The following is a 26,824-nucleotide window of genomic DNA, read 5'->3' as shown; positions in this document are numbered from 1 at the left end:
GAGGAGCGAAGCTGTGCTGCCTGACGGTCACCAACGAAACAATATTCCGTTCACCTCGGGCGATGTCCAGCAGTTAGTGCGCTTGTATTTAAAAAAAGAAGTTTTAAACAACAAATTAGGAACCCGGAGCAATGGGCGGGAGGCAAAGGGCAACACTTTCACCTGTTATTAACTGGCAGTCGGGTGCTTCTTCTCAGCCCCATGGAACTTTGATGTCAATAAAAGGACACTCTCCACCTGAATTTATGTAAAGTTCAATAATACTCAATGTGGACTTTTACCAGCCCTACCCATTTTCGTTTTACCTGTCGTATTTTCCTCTGTTCAAAAACTTGCCCTTTTCTCGGGCGTTGCGCGGCCAAGGAAGGGACACTGAGCAATGGGGAAAAGCGACTCTGCCAGCACAGACAGTGCTGCTGCGCCAGCGTCATCGTCGCAGTGAAGAGAAACAACCGCTTTAGCTCCTCTTCTCGATTTTCTGGATTATTTCGTCCCCCGGTAAAAGAAGCCATAATGCTTATGAGCGTACTTAAGACAAAAGCGTGAGACGGAGTCGCTCTTCTCTTTAACTAATAGAGCCTGGCAACCCGTGGGAAGCCAAGAAAGCAAAATCCCCAAGCTGCGCGTGGCCGGAGTCATCTGCAGACGGGAGAACAAGGGCAGGCAGCACCGGCTGATGCTCTGCCTGGTGAGTGAACGCAGTATTGCGCTTCGTGCCGGCTGTGTGAGGAGAAGGAAAATCCTCCGAACAGCCACAAATATTATTTCTCAGTCTCAGGTTCCATCAGAGATGAAAATCCTCCCGACCGATGCATTGCATTTAGCTCTGCTTTCATGCATGGGGCTTATTATTTATATTTATAGGACACAGAACAAAGGGCATTTGAAGGCTTAGGGCGGATTCTAAGCACCCCTTAGTGCAAATAATCAATTTCTGATACATTTACTTTTTCAAACATGCTACCTTACAGTCAGCCTGCGTAATTCTCGCTTTACCTTTTCCCTGTGTCACACAACCTCCTTACAAAGAGCCTTCCTGTTCTGTAAAAATAAAATATACTGATGCACGCAGAATCACAAAGACGCTTCCCAAGTTTCAGACAGCACAGAGTTAATGAAAGCCGGGTAGGAGGATGGGTCTGATCCAGTAGATAGCCTGGGAAGTGAGTAATTTCACAACTCCCAAGAGGAATGTGGAAAATCCACACAGCCTGACACCTGTCTGAGGCTGCAGACTCATCCCACGCAGGCTGCACGTAGCGTCGCTTCCCGCAGAGGCACGGGGCAGCCCGGCGGAGATTCGGGAGCCCGTCTGCACCAGGACACCGGCAACGGCTCGATTTTCTGGTTTCACCAGCAAACACATACCAAGATGCCGTGGTACTTGGGATAAACTGAGAGATTTCTCACTCAAGGTGATGGCTTTTTCCTCATCCGTGTCTTGGCTGAGGAAGGACAATGGAAGAGATGGAGGACATTCTCTACAGCTCGCCTAAACCAACATTTTTACTTGCAGATAATGTTATGGTAAATAAGAGAGACCGATACGGAAATGCAGCACTATTGCATATGGATATTCGGGGCTTGTTTTTGACAGCCAAGCCTTGCTAAGAAAAAGTTTCCTAAACTTGGGTTTCCATTTGCTGGAAAGGGTGCGGAGAAACTTGGTAATTAAAACTTGCTTCAGTCATATCTCAGAAAACACTGGTTGCAACTCTACTGAATGAGAAAATGAGTAAATGCTGAGAGCATGAGCATTCATCCCATACCTTCCATTTTTTTCCGAGTGTTTCGTCTCACGTCTCCAGTTGCTTTTGCAGAATGCTGCTTCCCCTCCGTTCAATGAGGGGGAGCCGTGCTCACGGCCCGCGGGACCTCGGAGGTGTGCACCCAAAAACATAGCCTGAGAATAAAAGGCTCACCCACCGGACTCGGGAAAGCTCTGCAGCGGGTGCTCCACCTCGCCATGAATGAGCCGGGAGCCCAGGACAGCGCCGGTCGCGCCCGGATCGCAGGCGGATCGCCAGGCAGACACCTTCCGCCCCGCCACCAGCCCGACGCCGGATGCTTGGCTGCTGCCTGGGCTGCGATCCAGAGCCCTGCCCCTGGTGATCGCGCCGGCCGCGTGGACCTCACGGCCGGCGAGGTGCTCCGCGTCACCAAACACCTGAGGAACATCGACAGGAAATTTCAGAACTTCCGTGAGCTCTTCCGAAAAGGTAACTATTTTTCAATCCCCTTATTTGCTTAGGAAGCAAGCAGATTATGTTCAGCAAAAGTGATCCTGTCTCATTCTTGCTGCGTTATTTATTTAAAACAATGAATTTAGATGGCTCTCAGACCATTTAGGGTGGCTTCTCTCGGCACAGATATTTAATTATGTAAAAGTCTTTTCTTATAATGAATTGCATCAATAGATAAAATTTCAGAGCACTTAACCACCTAAGTGCACAGGTTTCCTCCAAATGCGATGCAAAAGCACTTCAAGTGCTAGCGACAGCACCTGCAATTACTCACGAGTGAGTTAAACTGGCTCGGAGAAAGGCTGCCTGCGACAAAGCCTTTGAGAAAACCGGGATTCATCACCGGGAAGGAGTCCAGATGCCATGACTCGAAGAGAAGCTCAAGCTGGTGGTGCTCTGGGGGGTGGTGGGAGCCCAGGCGTGTGTCACAGCCTGGAAACGTGCTCCAGCAAAAGTATCGTGCGTTCCTCTGCGGCACGCCGGCTCTTTCCCCCCACCACCCTCCTTTTTCCCAGGATAGTCCCTGCGCTTGCAGGACACTCTCCAGGCTGGAGCCCAAGTAAATAGACCTAAACTGAGAGTTAAGAAAACGCTTATCACAGGCTTGGTGCTGCTCTAGAAACCTTGTACGGCATGGCAGCATTAACAAAATCCCTTCAACTGCTTGCTGGAACAAGAAGCCTCCTGGAGGAGTGCCACCCTCTCCACCAAGGCATCCGGAGTTCCCTGTGATCCTGGTCTCCCCACCCACGGCCGCAAGCCGTAGCTCTAGGTCACGGTGACTGCCTCACCCCAGGCACGCCGAACAAGTCGGGTTGGCCACGCTTCTCGAGCAAACTCCCAACTGTGGTGATGCTCTTCGCAAGACGTTTGCTTTTAACAGCCCCCAAACAACGCCGGCTGCACATGGGAATTAGACCTGCCTGGGCTGGTTCTTTCGCCGAGCATCTTCCCGAGTGCTTAGCTTGGGACTGCCTGTTTTCCTCAGAGGTTGGCCTTTGGATGTAAAGATGCGAAGATACACAATGCTCCTGCAGCAGGAAGCGGGGACGTTCATCGCTTGGGCTCGTGGAGTAAAACCCACGCAAAAGGCGGCGTGAAGCCTCATGGAGGGTCCTGGCCCCGGTGACTAAGGGCTGGGCAATTTCCACATCCATCTCATCGCTGCATGTGGGCTTTTTGCTTGCTTCGGTCTTCAGAGTTTGTTATTTGCTGTTTTGCACAGAACTTGAGTATTTAGGGACAGCCGTGTACCTGTACCATTGTGCTTATCCTGGGAGAGGTAAGGATGAGAGTTTATGCATGCAAAAAAATTGTCATTTTTTTCCCCTTCTTAATTTTAGGAGCAGTTATTTCAGCTTCTGTTGAAGCCAAACTGGCAGACTTACTGCAAGCCATCTCCTCCTTCCTGAACACATATCCTGCTTTGACCGGGGATGCCATCCAGCCTGCCGTAGCAACCCTTATCGCCAATATCAATGGTAAATCCGTAACCTTAGAGAACCTAACAAACGCTGTCGTTACTGCCCTCTGCTCAGCGGTGACGGAAAGCTTTCACAGCGGGCTCCGCACAGACACACACGGGTGTCCACGGGCATGGAAAGCACATGTCACTAGCTAAGCAGAAGTCAGTGATCACACCAGGGCTTATTGGTATCCAGATCCCATCATTAGGGAAGACAGTGCTTTTAAAACGCATGAAAGCAAGATAAAGGCTTAGAGGTGAGAGCCTTTCTACTTAGGTTGGCAGCGGTGCTGGCAAACCGCACCTATCTGTCTGTTTTCCACTAATAAAGACACATTGCGTTCGGATGGTGAAATCAAAGAACGGAAACGCGAGGCCCCGGGGAGCTGTTCTTGGCTGGGTTATGTCTGTTGGAGCGAGCGGGCGTGTGCCAGGACTTCTCTCAGCGCTGAATTCCTGGACAACCCCGCGCAAAATGTTTTCGCATGTGTGCTCGTCCGCGTGTGGCGGGGGGGGGTAGAATCAGACTGACCCACAGAACGGTTGTGGTAGTTCGTTTACGCAGCCCTTGGAGGTCAGCAGGCGCTACGCACTAATTAACAAACTGTTACCAGCCTCAAGTAGTGTCCTACCCCATGCTGACCACCTTGGTTGGATGGTTTGAATACGAACCCTTAACACTCTTTCTATCCCCATTTTGCACATTATTGTCTTGGGAGATCAGCTATACGTAAATCTGGTGGGAAAGCCTCACCTGAAAACTAGTTTCTGCCTCCTCAGAAGAAAGGCACAGCGGCTCCGCGCCTTTGTTTTGGGGTCAGATGAGCTTCAAGAGGAAGCACAGAATGTCCCGTCCCAATATTCTCGGTATGAGCAGAACCGGGGCTGGCATGAGGCTCTCGGCGGGGAGCTAGAAGGAAGGAAAGTGCGCTAACCACACCGCCGCTTTCACTCCCGGTTCCTTTCCTCCTCTGCCTTCAAAAGACTTACTGGTGTGAAAATACATTTGCCTTATAAGAGAGCAATGGTGACGTAAAGGGAAGTTTAATGAGACCTCATAGGGGGCTGCTCCTGTGTATTGCCTGCAGTAACGTGCCATTTTGCTTGTTCTAAAATAGCTATTAAAAAAAAATTCACCCGTTAGAGATGCAGGAGGAGTTTGCAGGCTGCGCTGGAGGAGGTCAGCGTCAGGAGAGCAGCCGAGGCAGCTCTCTGCCCCACGGCCAGTGCCAACCTGACTGCACCGGCACGAGGCGGGACTGCAGCTACGGCTTCTCTCATTAGAGGACCTCGTTATTACGCTGTACACAGCTCTGTGTTACCTTGCGAGTGGAAGATGGGCCATTCCTCAAGAATTCCCGTCCTTCCCTTTTGTGAGCCTCTGATCTGCAAAAGAAAGTTTAGGGTTTTACCAACTCTACTTTTACCCCCCCCAAAAAACACCCCAAGCAAAAAAGGACATACTCATTCAGCAAGAATGTTTAGGAAACAGTCTGATGAGACCGGGAATTGGGATCCTGAGTTATGTTTCTGGTAAATAAGGAGTCCCACCCCTTGCTCTGTTAGCTTTTATTAGCTTTTTTTTTAATTATGAATTGGAGGGGTGTTGCTATACTACGTTGCAAAGCTTTTGGCTATAAATGCCTTTACACTAGAAAAACACTTTTTATAGCACCTATCCGTAAATAAAGCGCTTTGCAAACTGGGTATGACAATTACACTAAATTACCTGTAATTGTACTGATTGAACATACAAAACTGAGACCCAGGCTAGGGAAGATTTGATAGGAGAAACTCATCATGCTGACCCCTCCGCTGATCCCAGCGGCACTTCGCCGTTGTTACGCATCCCAGTTTTCTTGTTCTCTTTTAAAAAAGTCAGCCGTTACCTCCACGGTTGGAGCAGAAACCGGAGTTCACACGCACCACACTCACTTGAGCCCGAAACATTCATCGCTGAAGCAGTAACGCTGAGATTCTCGGGTTTCTTTTAAATTAAAGAAGTGTTAACGGTAGAAAGGTCAGCTGAATCTTACCTCTGACTGTGTCTGGCTGGAGTTAGTGGGACAGAAGAGCCTGTGGATTTGCCTGGTGGTGCAACCGCAGGGAGAAATTCTGCGGAAGAAATTTAGCGGCATTACTTGAGTCTTCAGCAGATGCCGAGGAAAGGGAAACTGTGCTTTTTGGGAGCCCAGAGCCACAAGCATACTTCTAGGTTGCATAAGAAAACATAGTTTCTTTAATTATCCATTATTTTTGTTAAAAATTAAGAGCTTCACTGCTGAGCACAAGTTTCCTGACTATCACATTTTTGCCATTAGTTTCTCCAATATTTGCAGAAGAAAAAGTTCACTTCAGCTTCTGCTCGCTTCAATCTATAATCTTTGAATAAATGTTTTCTCTTTCCCATAACACAGTTTCATCATTAGATCACCACCAGTATGCCTGAACTGAAGGCAAAATTCACCAATTTTGAAGACAGCAACTCTAGCTATGCGCTTGCAGCCAGTAAATCAATTGCTTGTGAGCTGAAGCGTATCGTCCGGCGTGAGGGGCGGTGGGATTTAAAGGCTTACATCCCCCTCGGGAGAATGCTCCCCGGCTGAAAAACACCTTGACGCGAGCGATAGATTTTTTTTTTCCCCAGCTCATCCATAACCTACACAATCAGGGCTTGTTTTTATTTAAGAAACAAGCCCTCAAAAGTTCAGATTTCGGTTTTGCTGAGCAGAACTCAAGCAGGGCTGTGGTCTCCGAGAAGGCTCCGTTACACCCACACACCGGTGGGGAGAGCAGGGGACGGGTGGCTCGGGCAAGGATCACTGCTGGCCCGTCCCTGCCCGAGACGCTCATCCTTTCCCTTCTTCCGTCCCCCCTTTAACCTAACGGCCCCTTCCCCTCGCCACTGACAGCTTCTCAGCGGCTTGTCCTGTATATTTGGAAACACGGGTGTTTCTTAGGAAGCAGAGTGTGCTCCCCAGGTGGAAAAACTGAGGCTGCCGCGACGGCTGCCAGCACTGAAGCCAGGAGGACTCAGGAACGGTCCCGTCTTCGCTATTTACCAATACACATCTGAGTTATGCAAATTGCATAATCAAAGAAATGTACGCTGCACACTGTTTCCTTACACGGAAGCGTGTCTGCAGGAAGCAGATTTGGCTACAGCAGCCGCGCGCGGCACCGGGCGCCAGTGCCAGTTGTTTTGGGCAGGTCTTCTTCACATGCAGCTATCATGGGCCTTTGGAGAATTTCTTCACGTCTGATCTGACCAAGAAGTTGCGTTTTATTTAATTCAGCCGTGATTCAAAGCTGGGTAATTGGGGATTCTGCTGCTTTCAGACCAAAACACTGAAGATTCAGCCATGGGAGACCCAGAACCGAGTGGTATGTGATGGCATTTGAAACAACCTTTGATACCGTTTGTAATGTAAGCTTTTGGGGCATGATATGACATATGACGCAGATCAGCCTGGGAGCCACCTAGGAAATACGGGTGCTAGAAAACAGCTGTAAATTCCTCTAACTGGGGTTTCCATGAAGATCCTGCCTGTTCGCTTCTCTAAGTCTTTCTCTGACAGTTGAGGTTATTTGATGCATTTGTACTGGACATTGACTTATGTAAGAGGAAGGGGTGCAAACCCCTTTTTCAGGGGGCAGAAGGTGCAGCGTTTTCTCCTAAGAGACTGGAAGTACGTAATGCTGGTACTTGCACATCATCAGCTCAAGTGCGTCTGACAAAAATTCGCTATTAGTCCTTGGTTCTCAAAGGTGACAACCTTAATTATGAACATAATCAGTTTGAATCGGAGTAACGCTTACCGATCGAGCATCTAAGAGGTCTCTGCACCACCCGAGAGCACAAATCCCTCCTGCCAGAGGCCCATCTTCAACAGGGGCCAGTCCCTGATGCTTCAGAGAGGTGAAAAAAAATCTCATGGGGTCTGTAATCAAGGAAACACAGCAAGTAACGTTAGTCCTTTCCCTGCCGTCACGTGCAAATGCATCGTTCTCCTTCTAGCTAGAAAGCTCTTTATTTCAGCTTGCCTTTCAGCAGCTGGATCTCGTCATGTCTTTATCAGGAAAATCGAAAAACCATTAGGAGAATTTCTATGGCTCATGATTGTACACGGGGATAGTTAAAGGATAGTTAAAGGATTTCTCAGTGTCTTTGATAAACTGAATAAGCTGAGCTTGTTTGGAAACTGTATTGAGAGACTAGTTTTCCGCCCGCTCTTGCCCTACAGCGCGCTTTTGTGTCTTCAGCAACGGCTGCACGACCCCTTGTCAGAACTGACACTAACACCCAAGGCGCTCATCACCCCGCATTGCGTGCAGAGGCACAAGCAGAGCCTGTTTCTGCTCGACGTTCCCCTTTTGTACGTACCCAGAGCTTGCAGAGGTGGTCTTGCCGCAGCATTGCGCATGAAGCTCACCTCAGGCAACTACCCGTTGTGTCCACCTCTGCTTTTCAGGGCAGAGACTTCCAGCCTGGCGACACGACATCTGCACCTCATTTGCGGATGTTCAGCTATATGCTGCAGTGGAAGCACGACCATTTCCGAGGCCACTTAAGGACTCTGTAATGAAGAGCTGCCTTGCTTCTTGGCCCACAACCTCGGTCTCATCAAGCACTTTACCAGGAGAGCTGATGATACAAGTCTGATTATTTAATAAACCCACCAAAAAGCAGGAATCCCTTTGAGATCCCGCTAGAAACAACCCCATAACGTTGATTAAAGATGTATTTTTAGGTTTGTCAGTGAAACAGCTTTTAACATGCGACCCAGAATCCCACCCAGAGCGTGACACGACTGTGAAAGTCAAATGCCCTTGAGAAATCCAAGTGTGCCGTATCCACAGAGCGCCTTTTATCAACAAAATCTCATCTGTTAAGGAGGTTTGACAGCTCTTTTGCAAAACCAAAATGACTGGTGTAAATGATTTTTTTTCAGTCTTATTTTTTAGCCAGTAAATGTCCTAGGTTCATCCTTCTGTTGCCAATTCGGAGGTCCTTTTACTGCTTTCCACTGTGCTTCGCTGTCAGTCTGAATTCTTCTTACCATCGCTACCCTTTCCTTATTCTTAATATTGAAGAAACAAGCAGCCAGAAGTTTAATGTAGTTGTACTTTTCTTATTTAAAAAGCAAGGTTTATTAAGTAATTAAGTACCACAGGGGACTGCCCTCTATCAAGACAAGTCTGGTTTACTAGTATTTTCCTCTGAAGCTGGCAATCATCTCCTTTTTATTTTGCAAACTAAGTTTCTGCTGTCAGACATCTCAGAAATATTTGCAGTGTGCACACTTTCTTTTTTAAGGAATTGATGTATAATTGGAAATTCCCCTCCCCCCCCGGCATGTTTCATTAATCCCCTCGTTAATACGTACTGCTATTTAAGACATCTGACCTTGCTAATATTTCCTGTCAGTTGTGGGTGATCGCACTGCTTGGTAGCGTTTCTGACCTCCTCAAAAATTAGCTGATTTGTAAATTCAGTTTTTGCCAGGGCCTTTGTTCCGCTGAAGTTAGAAGAGGAGACAAGAAATCAGAGTGACACGTGGGAAGTGGTCTTGGTTTTGCAAAACCGTTGTCAAGGAACTTGGATTATTTTGTTCCAAAGCTGTTATTCCTGAGACAGACAGCGATGCTGACCTAGGCAGCTGGAGCAGCGTCCTTTGCTGCGAGCCATAACCGGAGTCCCACTGAGGGGTATCTGGGTTGAAGAGGGAGGGTTTCACGCAGGAGTGGCAGACGACAGTTTGAGAGTTTTCAGACTTACTTGGCCTAATTTGGTTTGAACTGCGTTGTGGCTTAGCAAGCAGGGGATTTTACAGAGATTCTGCTAAGAAGCGCGAGTCCTTTTATGCAGAAACGGGAGATTCGCCCCAGTGGAAAAATTCAGATGTTGTGTTGCAAAGTGCAAGACTGAGCGCAGAGAAGAGGAAGGCGCTACCGGGAACATGCTTGTGATACCGAGGTTTGGCAACGGTGCCACGCTGAATTAGGGTTTTAGACATTTACCTCATTTCACGGTAACTGCAGCTGAAAGGGAAGTGATGCTTCTGCTGCACAGCAGAACAAGAGCTTCTTCTGCTAAAAATACCCCCGAGGCTCTGCACACCCACCACCACCGTGGGAGCTTGCTCTCCCTGTAACGGCAGCAAAAGGCAGAGAAGAGCAGTGAGCTCTCCAGAAGGTAGATGATGCAGATTAGATGACGGTCTTGTCCATCCAAGGATGGGGCAGAACTTCGCAAGACAGCTGGCCCGCTCCGGTGCGAGCATTGGCCATGCAGATATGCTCTCCTTTAGGATGCAGGTCTAGTGCCGATGCTGGAAAGGGTTTCTGCTAAGAAAGATAGATGAGAAGGTATAGGATAGGATAAGAATAAGGATATGCTATCCTGCAAGAACCATAGATGGTTTTTCATCTCCAGAAGAGTGACTTTCTGGATCAGCCTTCCAGTTGTCGTTGGGTTGTCCAGTAAGGTTTTAAATTGAAGCGCCCACTTGTAAATAAGGCTGCAGAGTTGTCATGAACGGACAAAGGACTGAGCCGGAGTCTCTTGCAGGCCTGTGCTCCTATGTCCCAGCACCACAGCGGCTGCTCTGCTACCTAATCCTCGCTGGTCAAAGCAAAGGGCTTTCAGCAGGATTTGAAAGATGAGTTAGTTAATGGATATTTATGGGAGCCTCTGCAAGCCTGCCAGGCACAGGGGCTCCATTTTCCTTCTAGTACAGGAAAATGTATACAGCTGTTCACATATTTAGCAAGTGGGCAATCAGGAGTGCGCGGTTCATCAGGAAGGGACATCTTGAAGGTGTCCAACAGACGGCTGACTGATGACAGCTGTGACAATGAGGAGCGGTACATTCGAGGCAATTCATTTCCTTGATGAGATACGTATGAGGCACATGAATCTTTTGGCCCAGACCTGCACGTGCCAAAAAGCCGCTCGAAAGATTTCAAATAGATGGGACAAATCGGTGCTGCTCCTGAATGACAAAGGGGCTGCGTACAGGGAAGCACGTGTTTAAATGTGTGAGAATGCAGCTAATAACATCAGCTACAGCAAGGCTGGGAGAACGTTGTATGTCCAATTTTCCTAGTGTGATAGTATTACATATAATATTACCTTAGTGAGATGAAGCAAAAGACTTGTGAGAACCTGAGGTTCTTGCTTATCTTATGGCACCTCACAATAGCTGCTTTCAAAAGCAGAATGTTTCATTTTGCCCATCACCAGCGCTGCTCAAGTTGAGTCACTTCTTCCTGTTGTACAATCCTCTGCTAGCAGTAAACAAGAGAAATTAAAGATGTCCGTCTGCTCAAAGTAACAAGAGTAGTTAGGATTCACATTAAATTAGTATGCCTGGGATTTGTTACGCCTTGGATTGTAAACAATTTGCCTCTCTTCCAGCAAAACCAGAATGAGATGCTTTGTGAACTGCCTGTCTCAGGTCACCCGCTGAGTGCGAAATGTCGATTTATCAGGATTAAGCAGGACAGGTGCTGGGTACAGTTTGCAGTTCTCTGTTGGCATCAGTGGTGCTTTTAAATCCCTTCCCCAGGTCCCCCAAGCCTGGCACGCCATTCCGAGCAGTTCCTTGCAGTTCCTTCAGACCTCAGTGGTTTACGGTAAAAAAACCAAGCGTGTCTTCACACATTTTCTGTGTCTCATTTCACTTTGGAGTAAAACATTCAGAAAACTTTTAAAGAACGAGGCCAGCATAAATATTAATTATCTGCTCAGCAAAGGCAAGTAAGCGAGGAGCGTTCCCGGCTCATTTCTTGATGCAGAAGGGAACACAGCATCTGGCCCGTGCTGCTCAGCGCTGACTGCCAGTGGAAGTGTGGCTTCAGCGTCCCACCCTGCCTTCTTCACAGTTATTTCTGTTTTAAGCTGGTGATAGGGTTAGATGGGTTGATGTTCACAGCTTGGACGCTGCAACTATACGATTGTTAGAGAGCACTTCCGTTTGATGCCACACAAGGAGCTCTGCAGAACAAAATCCCTAATACTTCCCCATCTTTCTTTAATTGTATGTTCTCTCTTCAAATCCTTTCTTTGCATTGCGTGGCATTTTTATAGAATAAAAAAAAACGTATGCCTACGTACATGCTCACAGCCTCCCTTATTACCAGTACGGACAAGCCAGTCTTGTGCTTTTCCACACCATTTTGGGTGGAAGATGACCAGGATTGTACCTCTCCCCCGGCAGGTGCCCAGTAGCTGGGTCTTCCCCTGCGTGCTGGGAGTTTCCCGGAGTCATCGGCCTCCTGCAGAGGCAACGTGGCTCTGCACGTCTGGGGTCAGCAACGGTGCAATGCTGTTTGTGGGCTTAATGGCAGAGCAGCTCCTAATCAAAATGACTTGAAAAATCTGTATTTTTCAGGACTGAGACAAGGCCCAGGGGTAGCTATAACTAAATATGTCACAAACTCACTTTTCCAGCAAGCATCGTTTGAGAAACATTTGCAAGTACTTGCTGCTCACTGTCAAAAACTCAACTATCAGTGAAGCAACTCTAGATTTAGATCAACCACATCCTGTTTCCTGGAATGTCAAAAGGACAAAGAGTGAAGTTTTCTTTTGTTTTTACCAGTGGTGCCCAGTTTCATATTTTAAAACATTTTTCTTTTTTTTTTTGCAGCAGCAGCTTTCAGCCTGAGTCAATTTTAGTTTCAGCCCTCGGTGACAAATGCATGACAGAGTGGAAAGTGAGATTAACAGCACCACTCACCCCATGTAAAATGCATGCGCTCGCCTCCACCCTGCTACGCGTGCAACTGCGGGCAGAACACGCTTAGACCTCACAGAGGCGCGTGGCAGGAGCGCATTGCCCCACAAGTGGGGACAATATATTTTGCATACCAAATAATTTGTACCCACTGGGGACTGAATGGGATGCAGGATTTCGTAATATACATTATCACCATAAATAACATTGAGAAACGGTCCCTGCACATAAAACATTGCGACACACACACACCTGATGCGCAAGGAACGGGCAACTTCTGCGACGCAGCCCAGTCCACGCACCACCGGACTGCAGCAATGCCTGCACTTCCCTATGCAGGCGGTTCTGCCGACGCACGTTGCACAGCGGCGTGCGCGTGGGTGCCATGGAGGTGCAGGGCATGCCGCTGCATGCTGTGAGCCCCTCCATCAGGTCTGCCCATGCACCGCCAGCACCTAAGGGCAGTGCTGTGACTTCAGCTCAGAGCGGCTATGATAAAGGTTTCCGCGTGGTTTTCGCAGCTGATCTCGGGTCTGATTGCAAGCCCTAAAATCAGCTTAGATGTCTCCCCTGGACATCCCCAGACTCGTTTTCTTGGGGTTCCGCCCAAGGAACCTTGATGAATTTACCGTTTACAAAGTTTTCCTTTGAATCCCACCTCACCCTCGGTCTTACCTCGCTATGCTTTGCCAGGCCATCGCAGTTTGTTGCTTCCCTGCGAATCCATGCAGGATAGCAGGGCTCAGCCACGCTCCCAGGCATCTCTAGAAACCATCCTGTCGACCTCAGGGAGCTTTGGGTCAGGCGCTTCAGTGAAACGATTTCTTCTCCAACTCCAGGTCTCGACAATCAAGAGAGGACACCTGAAAACAGGAAGCGGTACAGTGAGATATTCCGGAGCCTGGATGCCATAGAAATCTCAATTGGAAATGCGTATGTAGAGAAACGGGGCTGAACGAATTTTCTGGGTCTTTGCAACCTCAGTTTATTTCATTGCATTGTTTTTCATGATACAGGACGGTTGATATGTTCATTGGTGATGCTGACAGCACTGACGACACAGACCTGACCGCAGAAAGAGAGGTCGTGCCGGTAGGCAAAGGATGAGATCAATTTTATTAAAGAAATTGTCGATGTCCATTGCCAAAGTGCACGATTCTATGTTATTAAATTCTATGTTATTAAAATTGGGGTTTGGGTGATCATTTGAAAAAATAGTTACAGCTTTTACTTGAATAGACTGCAAAGAACTGTACAACACTTGATTATAACAGCGATGGAGGTGGCAATAGAGCAGATAATATTTAGTGGAAACATTCAGGCATGTACTGTTTGGATTTGTATATTTCTGAAAAACAAGATGTGGAAATTACTTCTGTTTGTGGTAGATTTCTATGCCATGCTACCTTCCCTCTGTCAAATCTCAGGCTACTATTTTAACTGCACTGGGTTGCTTAGCTAAGCAAAATCAGCACTCCAGCTGGCCTTCTTGAAAAATCCTCCAGATTTCAGAATACTCATTTTCCTTCACCATTTTCCTCTTTCTTTTTTCTTTTTCCCCCCACAGTTGAGTGAAAGTTTCTGCAAGAGCAAAACCAGTTCAGAGAGGCAAGTGCAGGCAGACATAACAGGTAACATTGCTAATTAAAAAAATCAAAGATGTGACATGAGAACACTTAGTTAATCACCTGGCAACAGTCCTGGCAGCCTCCTAATGACACGGATGAATAATGCCGGTGTCTTCGCTGGCAGCCGTCTCGGGCTGACAGCCAGCAAGGATGCGGATGCCTGTTTGAGCTCAGTAGTCCCGCTGCTTCCTCCAGCACGCAGATTCTCCCCTGTTCATTCATTAACATCTCGTTAAGGAGCTTCTCACGAGGTCTTGATTTCTAAATACTGAGACATCAATTCCCAGAGGTCTGCCCATTTTAAGCACAGTTGAAGATCAACCCAGTGAAACTTGGGATACTCTCAAGCACTTTGTTGCCCTCTGGGAGGGCTCTCACCAGCGCTGGCGTCATAAAATGCAACGTAAAATTGTTTTTTCTTCATATAGAGTCCCTATGAAGCAAAAAAATAATAATTTCTAAGCTGCTTTCTCACAGATTTCAGCTTGAAATGTGTTTAGATTTCTCACTGCACTGGGATAAATCTGTATTAGGTTCCACCAAGGAACAAGAATCCTTCCTGCAACTTCCCAGTAACCCGTTAGGTCCTTCACTTTTGGATTTCAAGACAAATGAAATAAAAATATTTAATTAAAAGCAGAGGGCAGAGGAATATATGTGTCTAAATTACCTGGAACTTGCGTGGTTCCACGGGCAGGACTGCGTGGGGCCACCGTGACATAGATCATAATGACATTGTTCAGGGAAAGACCTTTTTTATGGCTGTTATCCGAGTATTTTGCAGCACCAACTCTTTAGACTCCAATTCTGCCACAACTGGGGGAGCCTCTGCCCATCAGCCAGAGCCATTCTGAACCTGGGTTTATTCTGTTGCAGTTCAGGAGGCAGACGAAATGCTGATAAAATGTGAAGGTGGCATCGACGCAGCCCTTGAATATGCCAAAATGTGGTGTAAATACGTCAAAGAGCTTCTCAGCTGGATTGAAAAACGTCTGAGTTACGGTGAGTCTGTGCACAGAACCAGATGGGAGTCTGTACACTTTTCAATAGCTTTTTTTTTTTTTTAAAATCACAGCCAAGAACACACATTTGCAAGCAAAAGTATACTCGTTGGAAACTAGCCAAACACCAAGCCCAAATGTGAAAATAAGGACATGGAGTCAGAATTTCTTCTTCCCTGAATGATCCTAATTGACTGGAAGGACCTCTGGCTTTGACAATCTCACCTCTACGACCGTGAATCTAATCCATTCTGCCCTTTTACAGAGACAGAGTTTGCCAAAGGGATGGTGAAGATAGCAGAATCGGGACGAAACGCCATCTTCCAGCAGGTATGGGTCCTAGCAATGTTCCTGCTTCACTGCATAGGGTTCCCTTCGGAGGAGGAGTAAACGGGAGGCTGCCCGCACCCACAAACTGCTTGTAGAGTCCAGCTTAAGCAAATATGCCTCCAAAAACCTTCCTAAAACTCTCAGTATTGGAACAGTTCTTTTTTTTTTCCAAGGGCTTGTAACACGGAGTGATTGTTTGGAAAATAGAGAGAGGGATGAACTGGCAAGGAGTCAGTACCATACTGCCCAGCATAAAAGCTCTTCTGCTTCCAGCATCCTGCTCTGTTGTCTGAAATACCCCCCCGCCTCGTTTAACCAGTGTAGACACTCTCGCCTTTCTGTAATAGATCTTGATCATAGCTACAGAATCACAGAATCACTACGGTTGGAAAAGACCTGTAAGATCATCAAGTCCAACCATCAACCCAAGCCCACCGTGCCCACTAAACCATGTCCCACAGTGCCACGTCCACATGGTCCTTGAACACCTCCAGGGATGGTGACTCCCTGGGCAGCCTGTTCCAATGCTTCTCCGCTCGCTCAGTAAAGAAATTTTTCCTAATATCCAGCCTGAACCTCCCCTGGCACAACTTGAGGCCATTTCCTCTCGTTCTGTCACTTGTCACTTGGGAGAAGAGACCAACACCCACCTCCCCACAACCCCCTTTCAGGCAGTCGTAGAGAGCGATGAGGTCTCCCCTCAGCCTCCTCTTCTCCAGACTGGACACCCCCAGCTCCCTCAGCCGCTCCGCATCAGACTTGTGCTCCAGACCCCTCACCAGCTCCATCGCCCTTCTCTGGACACGTTCCAGCACCTCAATGTCCTTCTTGGAGTGAGGGGCCCAAAACTGAACACAGCATTCGAGGTGCGGCCTCACCAGCACCGAGTACAGGGGCACGGTCACCTCCCTGCTCCTGCTGGCCACACCATTTCTGATACAGGCCAGGATGCCGTTGGCCTTCTTGGCCACCTGGGCACACTGCTGGCTCATATCCAGCCGCTGTCGACCAACACCCCCAGGTCCTTTTCCTCTGAGCAGCTTTCCAGCCACTCGTCCCCAAGCCTGGAGCGTTGCACGGGGTTGTTGTGACCCAAGTGCAGGACCCGGCACTTGGCCTTGTTGAACCACATACAATTGGCCTCGGCGCATCGATCCAGCCTGGCCAGATCCCTCTGCGGAGCCTTCCGACCCTCGACAGATCAACACTCCCTCCCAACTTGGTGTCGGCTGCAAACTTACTGAGGGAGCACTTGATCCCCTCATCCAAATCATCGATAAAGATATTAAACAAGAGTGGCCCCAAAACTGAGCCCTGGGGGACTCCATTTGTGACCAAAAGCTCTTAAATTTAGGAAAGCTGCAGTGATTATCCACCATTTTATACTTGCTTTTTTGGTTTCTGCAGTACAACATGCCTCTTCGGGCGCTCTACACAATGGTCCTGGAACATGACATAAAGGTTGGAAGTTCAGCAAGTGAGACTGCAGGATTGCTCCAACAGAAGGAATTCTACCAGGTACTGTATTTCTGCGTGGGCTAGACAACTTTGCCGAAAGATTAGATGGGAGCATCGCAGAGCCCTAACAAAGTGATTCATCCTGGTCCATGGGGGTGGAGGGTAGGAAAGAAGGAAATGCACACCAAGTTTAAGGGAAAAAGAGGAATCTTGCAAGGCTTGCTTTTAGTGTCATGCCTTCAACTGTCCGATACTTTTTCCTGCCTCATGAGGAACTGTTGCCATCCTACTATTATTCCTCTGCAGCCTCTGTCAGCCAAAAAGAATGAAATTGAGAAGTGGAGGAAAGAATTCAAAGATCAGTGGACAAAGGAGCAGAAGAGAATGGTAAGAGGCCGAAAGATAGGCCTGGCCTTTATGCCAGTCACGGCTTAAAAGACTGAAAAAAACATTTATGAACAAGCAGTAACTAAATGCATCCTGCTATTGAACAAAAGTACTTTTTTAAAGTGCTAGCGGCATTCCTGTGCCATCCTGCCTGTGCTACCCACTAGATCCCATTACCTCCTGCCGACTGCAGAGGCTGGCAGAGTGAGGATGCAGCTTGGGTTTGCACATGCTGGCACGACGCTGTCTGCAGCCAAGAGGGACCCCCTGCAATGGCAGGCTCTGCGCCTGCAACCCCTCGCCAAAACCCAGCTGCACACACTCTGCTAGCGCTTCACCGTCAGCCCTTTTCTCCAGGGATTCCTGCTGGGGAGGAAGATGCTCCTGGGCACCTTGCAGAACGCGATCAAGGACAGCTGGGTCTCTATCAGCTGCAGAGGAAACCCAGGGGCTCCCTTAGAGCTCCTGAAATTTGGGAGGAGAGGGAGGGAGAACTTGATGTCCATTTGAATGATAATATCAATTTGAACCAAGAGACAGACACTTCCCTTACAAGCAGAGTACTGCTGCGACTTGTTCCTCCCACTACCTCGCTGGGCTTCCTAAACCTCCTGCTTTTCCTATTCAAGAACGAATCCTTGTCATCCCTGCGCAAGTCCCGCCTGCAATACGCACAGCGCTGCGAGGAGCTGGAGAAAGCAAAGCAGTTGAGCGCCAAGGCGGAGGACGAATACCAGAGCACAGCCATCACCAACCCCAGCAGCGCCAACAAGCAGCTGGAGAAGCGACGCCGTTCTTGCGAGGAGGCACAAGCCAAGGTGATGAGTTCAGCCCAGGCTGCCGGTATTCCCAGCTGTCCCACGCGCCATGTTACGGCATCTTCCCACCCATTCTGGTGACTTTCTCCTCCTTTGCCCCGTTTCTGGTCACGCACAGGTTCAGGAAACAGAAGCTTTGTACAAGATGTGCATCAGCGATGCCAACTTTCGGAGACAAGAACTGGAGAAGGTGCGAGCACGGATCGTCTCCCATATTCGGAAGCTCATTTACCAAGGGGATGAGGTGCTGACGTGGGTATGTGTAGTCTTATAATTTCTCCTCTAATCCTTGTTTCAGGCAAACTGCTGTTTGGGATAAGACCTCCAGGCTCTTCACCATTTCACTGTTGAACCACCCTGTAACTGACCATTCTCAAGCAGTTGAAATTAGGGGAGTGCTCCGGACATTGCTTTGCTACCAACAATTCCCAGATATATAATCACATTTTCAATTACTACTGCTTTGAGGACAGAGATATCATACACAGAAAAAGTCTAGGGGGGGGAAATCCTAGAACAAGAAACAGTGACAAATAATTTTTTATCTGACCTGTTAAGTAGAACTATCAATAAGCAGAAGTGCAGGTAACTGAGCTTGGGTAATGAAAAACTGAAGAGTGGTGAATGACTCTGAGATCCAAGGGAGGAAAAAGCACCTGGGCTTTGACTAGCAATGATTATTTTCTTTTTTTTTTCCCTGTAAGGTCACTTTAAGGATGTTCAAACAGCGGCAGACTCAGTCAGAACAGATTCCAGTGGGATACCAGTACCTGTCTGAGGTCTGCAAGCCATACAAAGCAGGCGAGAAATACCTGGAATTCATTCAGGCTCTGCAGAAGAAAGATATTCATATGGAAGTGTTTGAATTCGAGCCACTCACTTCTGGAGGGCAGAGGTAAAAAAATAAATGTGGAAAACTTACATCCTAGCTGAACGGTCAGAAATATACAGTGCAAAGAACAAATAAAAATGTTTAAAACACATTCATAAAGTCACTAGCAACGCTGCAGTGTTGTGACTGCTAATGACAGAAAAGCCCACAGCCTCAGATGTTAGGATCTTCTTTCTCTGCGAAGCCCCATGAATGAAGAACAGCTCTCTAAAGATGCGCTTGGTTCCTTCTGCTGAGCACAGGCCAACATCAGGCAAAGCAGGGCAGCAGTTTTGTACCACGTCCCTTCAGTTATTTCTACCATTTGCCAAAGATTTGGATGGCTCTTTTCTCACATGGGTGCTGTCTGATTTCTGTTTTTCTGCAGATAGAAAAGGTGAAATTATATTGAACAAATTTGTTTTCCTAGTTTTGTGCAAGTGTTTATTACAGCCTCCTTGAAGACTCAGCTTACACCTGTAAGCTGCCCGAATCAGATCCTTTGTCTCAGGTACCCATAAGGCACCTCCATGATGCAATATTGTCCGTTATTCTTCACTGCTGGAAAATTGTTTGCAACCCCTTCTCAGGTCCCCTCCCAGTGGCAAAAAGAAGATGGCATTGCATTACAGCGGACCCTCTTCTGCAGCAAAGGATGCGAGCACGCCAGAAGATGCATCCAGAAAGCAGTTCTCCACAAACGGTGAACAGAGTAGGTTGAATTTACTAAAGACAACCCAATTTTCTCTCGAGTCACTGTAGTTTAATTTAGATTAGTAGCCAAAGAGGTGGGAGACGTTCTCAAATTCTTAGGGCAATGCTTAAGGCTTTGCTCAGACTGGGAGAAAATATTGACAAGTATGTATGGATTTTCTTGGGAGCTTGGTTTCGACTTCAGCCCCATGTTGAAGTATCCCAAGAGAGCTCGGGATGGTCTGTCACCTTATCCACCTTCCGCAGGTGCGAACAAATCCCTCTGCAGTGACACAGAAAGCCTCGGTGGGAGCTGCGAATCCCGGTCCCTGGACTCTCCCAATTCTAGCCCAGGTGAGAGACGCAGAAATTCTTGCCTAATATTGCCCAAAGCGGGAATGAAGTCTACACTGACCCATTTTGTGCATCATGAGGATGAGAACAGCTGTTTATATTTTCTCTCTTCTCAAGGAAACTCTAATAGGAAATTGTTGAAAGCTCCATCCACCGGCACCATGTCCTCCTCAGATGATTTTGAAGAGAGAGATTCCTTGCAAACTTTTGAAAACGGTGAGCCACACACATATTTGACTCACTAGGTGGAAACCATGCTTACGTATGGCTTCCTTTTCATGCTTTAACGCTGTTTTTTTTTTTCCCAGAAAACGGCATGTCCCAGCAGCAGTTTAAGAACATCCTCCTCTCCACTGCAGCGCAGACCCATCGGCTCCGAAAGCTGCGGGGACCGTCCAAGTGCAGGGAGTGCGACACCTTCATGGTCAGCGGCTTCGAGTGCGAGGAGGTGAGGGCTAGAAGATGTCATTGCAGGTGCCTTGCGTGGGAGCCTGGGGTGACCATTGTCTCGCTGAAGGTCTGCAGGAATGAGGGGCCCCTCTGCAAAATTTGTGCTTTTTTCCCCCCCTCTGCATTACATGAAGCATGTTTTTCTGTCCTTGAGTAAGCAGCCATCAGCTGCCACTTGCCTGAAACAACCCTCTTGGGGTTGGTGGGACTTTGGTGGTTGAGGGAACAGGAGAAGTCCTCCAAGTTCAGCCACTGCTGCAGTTCTGGACCACAACTAGACCATAACTCGGGGCGGTTCTGCCGTTTCAGTGCTGCCTGGCGTGCCACAAGAAGTGTCTCGAGAACCTGCTCATCACCTGCGGCCACAAGAAGTTGCCCAACCGAGTACCTCTTTTTGGCATTGACTTCACGCAGGTTCCTCGGGATTTCCCAGAGGAAGTTCCCTTCATAGTGGTGAAATGCACCTCGGAAATTGAAGCCCGTGCCCTCGGGGTGCAGGTGAGTAGTCGGTTATTCTTGTTTTGGTCTTCTCTTCTCTGTATCCAAAACTCCTGACCTCTCCCGCTCTGAACCATGCAGGGGATCTATCGGATAAGTGGATCCAAAGCCCGGGTGGAAAAGCTGTGCCAGGCGTTCGAGAATGGACGGAGCCTGGTGGAGCTCTCCGAGCACTCCCCCCACGACATCACTGGGGTCCTGAAGCATTTCCTGAAGGAAGTGGGTACCAGACCTCTGCCGGGAGAGCAGGTCCCAGCCGACTGCATTCCTCAGTGCCAGACCAGCAGGATGAAGTAACATTCTGTTTTCCTCCCCTCTCGCTGCAGCTTTCAGCACCGGTGCTGCTGTCCAACCTCTATAATGATCTCATTGCGCTTGCCAAAGATTTGCAAAAACCCGGGGAAGAAAAGTTGGACTGCTCAGGCTTCCCTTCCGATCCCATCCAGAGCATGAAGGACTTGCTGAGCAAATTGCCTGGAAGCAACTACAACACTCTGCGGCACCTTATTGCACACTTGTACAGGTGAGGAGCGTGCTGGTTGTCACGCTGGTTAGCGTCAGGTCCGACCACAGGAGATCCCTGTTGAGACCTCGCTGCCAGAGGAGTGGCTAGCTCAGCACCACATGTGTGTGAGAAGAGCGTCTGGGCTTCCTTGTCCTGGGAGGGCCAAGCAGGCAGTTCAGGAGGGTAAAAAATTCATTCATGGAAAAGACCATCTTGCAGCAATTAGGAGAAAGTCTTGATGACTGAGAAGGACCAGAAGGTCCTTACTGATAACGCTTCATAAAGTGCAGAGCAAGAGGTCAAGGAGTAACACAAATCAAGCCCTCTTTCTCCAGGGTCTGAACTCAGGTCGCAAGAAACAGCCACTCTCATTAGGGCTGCAGCATCCAGACAGATCCAGGCAACTTCTGAGATGTTTCTCCGGAGTTTCCCTGCACAGACCAGAGCTCTGTTCCCCGTAAAAGACGGGTTTTCTCTCTCTACTAAGAAATGGGGGTTTTGAGCATTCCATCTGTGTACTCAGTGCATTTGGGTTGAGAGCTGAGAAGCCCCTAACAGTCCTGTTTCCCTTCCCCAGGGTGGCAGAGAAATACGAAGAGAACAAGATGTCCCCAAACAACCTGGGCATAGTATTTGGGCCAACTCTGATCCGGCCAGGCTCAGGGAGCGATGTCTCAATGTCATGCCTTGTTGACTCTGGGTATCAAGCCCAGATCGTGGAGTTTCTCATTCAGAACTACGAAAGGGTGTTTGGGATGGATGACCTGCCTTCATCCTTATCCCTTGGATGTGAAAATCCTTCGCAAGAAGCATCGACAGAGAAGGATGAAGGACCTCAGAGCCCAAACACAATCCAGAATATAACTCTAGAGGTAGAGCCCCCAGACACCGAGCTGGGCTTACTGACCCTGCTGTAGAGACAGGAAGGTGGACTAGTGATTAAAGAGAACTTTTTTCACAGATAACAAACCGTTTCCTATCAGAGGGTTATTCCGAGAGGAAGGAGCAGAGAGCCTGTTGCATATGGAATAGGGGAAACAGAAAAAATTATAAGCTACAGATCACTCAGCAGCTTCTCAGACCACGCTGGATGGTGGTTTTGCTCCATGTTTTAGATCCCAGTCATTCTGAAAAATTGTGGGGCTCTCCATGCTAAATTGCCTGGGACACTGCTGTTTCTCTCTGGAAACAGGTCTACAACTTTGGAAGCACCTACGTGCACTTAAGACCCAGCAGATCCCCCGGTACAGCCCTACAGGGCTCTGCTACATCCCTGAGCAGCGGCCATGGGCCCTGTTTTTTCCACTCCCTGCTACTGAGTGGTCTGTGTTCTTCCCAAGCTCCACGGCTCTTTCCTCACAACATTTCACAACCTATTTCACAGCACTTTAAAAACACAAATGGGCATAGTATCCCTGAGCTGGGACATGGTGGGGTTTTTTTCCTTTTCACAGCTGGTTTGATGAGCAAGAAAGAGGAAATTACTTTCCTAAAGTTAAGCCAAAGGGAGTAAGATCCGGGTTCGGGGATTCTCTGCCTCCTGCTTTTGAGTCATGGGTGTTTATGTGCAAGACTGTGTGTCTGCAGTGACCATATCCATGCCTGACGCACAGTAACATTGCTTTCAAACAGGTCCAGCTCACTGAGGAAGCAGAAATTAGAATAACTATGATTACAGTTGAAATAAAATCACCAGGGTAGACACAATTCACTTCTTGTGTGCAGAAATCCTACAGGATTAATAAACCTTCCCAGAAAGCACTTTGAGATACACACAACTATTGCCTTTGACTACTTTCAGAGCAATTTTTACCTGCTTCTGCAGCATGACTGAGTTCCACAGAAGGTGTTGCAAACCTTTAAAAAGGGGAGTTGCTTCTAAGGGCACTCCTGTTTTGCCATTAATAAACCCAACCTCTGGAGCCCCTGCCCAGGTGACCTGATCCTTGTGGAAACTCACACTGGCTCCATAGTAGCTACGACTCCCAGGCATTCTCGTGTCCTTCACTCACCCTCCCATCTGCATTTGACAATAATTACTGTGCTTGGTTTCTGATGTTTCCCCTTTTTGTTCTGAAATGGGCTACTTCAGTGTCCCATGGGACACGGGAATCAATCTCAGCACACCGCTGCTGCACAGAAAGCAGCGGCTGCTTTCTGGGGCGAGTTTTGTGGCAGTTGCAGCATGGATGCTGGAGTTGGCAGGTCTTGAACCATAACCTTCTCTCACAGCCCTGCCCTGTGACCTTCTGCAAGCTCATTCCCTATTCCCCCAAGCATTACAGATAATCTAACAGAAATCAAGGCATTTTCAGCTCAAGCGGTTGCCTCCTCCAACAGCATTTGGGGTGAAGGGGGAGTTGACAGTATCTGCATGTCAAATGAGAGACCTGTATAAACACTCACGGCTTTTTCCAACAGAATTTCTCCTCCAAGCACAGTTTAAATGTGGACTGTGTGTCTGATAACTCGTCTTCCAGGGAAGCCATCAATGAGCTGACTCTGGAGGGAGCCCACAGTCCGTTAAGCGTGGATGCTCTAGGTAAATAAAGTGGTGATCGTGATGCTGTTATAGGTTGTCTCGTATCGTGTTTGCTGGTTTTCATACTTCCTGCCTGCCTCTACATTACACAGCGCAGAGAGCATAGCTGGGCCCTCTTCGGCATCGCTGCTCAGTCTTTGTGCAGATAACCTAGGGCAGAGCAACCGCCACGTAGCTTCCATGAAACCACAAGCACAATTTCTGCTGTCCTCAGGAAGGGCTTTTTCCTGCTGCTGCCTCAGCTCTCGAGCCCAGTCACCTCTGCCAGCTCTCCTGGCTTTAATGCATCGAGGACAGCTTTAAGAATATAAGCCTGATTCATACCTTATAGCCCTTTCAAACGCATATCTTGCGATAGCTCCTGATTAATGAAGCTGTTAGAGGGAAGTGTTTTAGCCTGTTAATGCAGGAGGGATTTCACTGTCCTTTCTAACAGCAAAAGAAGTCGTCAGCCAAAATTGTTTGTCACAGCAACCTTGTCTCACCGTTCTAAGATAACTGTCTAATTTTTTTGTTCAGAGATGAGTACAAGTATTGGTTCTGAGCTGGAGGACCTGGAGGACTCTGCGCAGGAAAAGACAGACAGTGATTCGGACACGGCCCTAGGGACCCAGCCCAGATGCCATTTCAGCCGACAGCCTGTAAAATATATTCGAACACAGGCAAAAACAAAACCAGTCATTCCCAAGTCTTCCAATCTGCCCTTGAGGACTACTACACTAGCCAACGTGGCAATAGAGTCTAGTGCAGAAGGCAACCCTACCGACAGCAGCTCCACGACAAAGGACGTCCTGGAGGAGAGCACTAGGAGCAGGAACAGCTTGATGGACACAAGCACCCTCAAGCAGCGCTCAGGAGGGAGACAGCAGCTCAAACATTTTGAGATCACGCAGGAAACTGCCAGGATTATCTCAAAGTTTAAAGTCAATGACACTTCTGCATGCTCTGAGCCTTCTCTGGAGAGCGCAGGATCTACTGAGAAAGCAGAGGACCTCAACCCAGGGACATACCTATAGAAAAACCCCAAAGCGTAACAGATAATAGCAATGGAAAGGGAGAGAGGACTGAAATCCCAGCCTGCTGAACAAAGGAATAGCGATGAGAATACCATCCTATTTGTATTTACCATGCAGGCTGGAGAAGAGGCACCTGCTGTGAACTACCTGGCAGGCTTTCAGCTAACCCAGGATTTGCTTTTTATTCATTAACAAACCCATACCAGTGATAAGAAGCAAGCCAAATGGCTCCCAGATTGCCTGGCTAGGAAGCTGTAGCCAGGAAGGAGACAACTGAAATGCAGGACACTGGACAGAAAACATTCCTAAATGGTCATTTTCTGGCAGCTGCAACAAGCACTGATTTTTGTCATTTTTATTGCACAGCATTTTTGAGCGTAACTCACTTTTCGAGTTTAACAGAACAGGGTACACGGGCAAAGCTCACATACTCTGGATCCTTCTGCTTCCACTGCTGGTGCTTCAACTTGCTAGTCAGCACAAAGCCATTCTGTAAAGCGAAAAGACACTGCCGTACTCTGAGCCAGAGCCCATTTCTCCAGAACATTAGTTCTATTTCCCTCAAAGCACGTTGAGCTTCTGCAATACTTCCACATGAAGCTGCTGCTGTCGTGAAGGCAGCAAAGCCCTGAACCCCCAGCAGATAAGATGATTTATTGGGTCTGAGACAAGGTTGCTCTAACTTGCTGGGTCTCCAACTCACCTACATGTGGGTTACCCCAATGCGCCTTTCTGCCTCCCTGCAGCGGATTTTCTGTCCGCCAAATTTTTAGATGAGGACAGGGAGAACTCTGTCCTGTAGTGCCATCTCCTGACGCATGCATGGGGAAGACAGGCTTCCTACACTGCTCGCTCCCGGGGATAGCTTCGCGTTAGAGGATGGGCAGTGTTACAGATTTCCTTGGTGTTGGGCTGTGTATACAGCATGAAATTCAGACAAGAGCGTGAAAACCTCTGCACCAGGGCAGATTTCGGTGATTACCATCGGCTGCAAAGACACTAGGAGACGCCAGAGCTAAATGCGGAAAGAAAACATTACTTTGCCCAAACAGCTCAAGAGGTTAAGCAATCTACTTTACAAGTTTGTCTCATCAAAAGACTGTTAAGAAACAGGACCAAAACATGAAGTTGTAAAGGAAGTGCTAAGGCTCTGTTCTTAGTATTTGTACAGTTCAGGCTAAAGAGAGTTTGCATCTCTGAAGCAATGTATATTTGTTAATATAGTGCTTTGAATTCTTGAATACTAAATTATCTTTTACTGTAGAACTTCCATAATAAATTACTGGGTGTTTTATTATAAGCTTATCTTATATTTGTTAAATGTGAATAGAGAAGCCTTAAGTAAACACTTACTGGGCTATTATTGAAAGTGCCAAGTGCGCTCAGGTCTCTATAAAACAAAGGTAACGCTTGCCCACAAGAATGTATAGTTTGAGGAACCAGCAGAGCTAGAATAATATCCCTGGTAAAATCCCTAGTTTCCTTTTCCTGCTGCACACTTAAATAGAAGATTCATTCTACACAGGAGAAGTGTTAGGGGCTTGTACAGTACAACCCCTGCCATCCACCTCTGCCCTCCGCTTTTCCTTCCAGCAGTCCAATACATACAAAAATGCTATTAGAGAAAAGACAATCACTCTTACCTTGTGACTCCTCATTACTTGCTGCTTTCTGCAGAGCTGGTAATTTGTTGAGGGTAGGAGCTGCCAAAGCAACGCTTCCAGCCAGAGTTGCGCAGCTGCCAGATCCAACTCACGTGGGGAGAGCTTGGATCCAGGGTCCAAAACATCTCTCCTCCTGCTCAGGATGGGGATTTTCTGTCAT

At 47.9% G+C, this 26,824-nt stretch overlaps 1 protein-coding gene across 1 annotated transcript; it reads left to right on the top strand.

Moving 5' to 3' along the window:
- The first annotated feature begins 1,966 nt into the window (after positions 1-1,966).
- Positions 1,967-25,000, top strand: GMIP (GEM interacting protein). The gene is made up of 22 exons (XM_059833052.1): positions 1,967-2,219; positions 3,587-3,724; positions 13,289-13,382; positions 13,466-13,541; positions 14,017-14,080; positions 14,954-15,079; positions 15,344-15,408; positions 16,816-16,926; positions 17,173-17,253; positions 17,883-18,071; positions 18,190-18,327; positions 18,776-18,966; positions 19,533-19,654; positions 19,903-19,989; positions 20,107-20,205; positions 20,298-20,437; positions 20,749-20,937; positions 21,019-21,156; positions 21,264-21,460; positions 22,020-22,314; positions 23,864-23,977; positions 24,506-25,000. The coding sequence occupies exons 1-22, from the start codon at positions 1,967-1,969 to the stop codon at positions 24,998-25,000; spliced, it is 3,402 nt and encodes a 1,133-aa protein (XP_059689035.1).
- Positions 25,001-26,824: the final 1,824 nt, after the last annotated feature.

This window comes from Gavia stellata, chromosome 38 (genome assembly GCF_030936135.1).
Source record: "Gavia stellata isolate bGavSte3 chromosome 38, bGavSte3.hap2, whole genome shotgun sequence".
Classification (NCBI taxonomy): Eukaryota; Metazoa; Chordata; class Aves; order Gaviiformes; family Gaviidae; genus Gavia; species Gavia stellata.
Note: the sequence above shows the minus strand (reverse complement) of the source record. Positions and strands in the feature narration are given on the sequence as shown.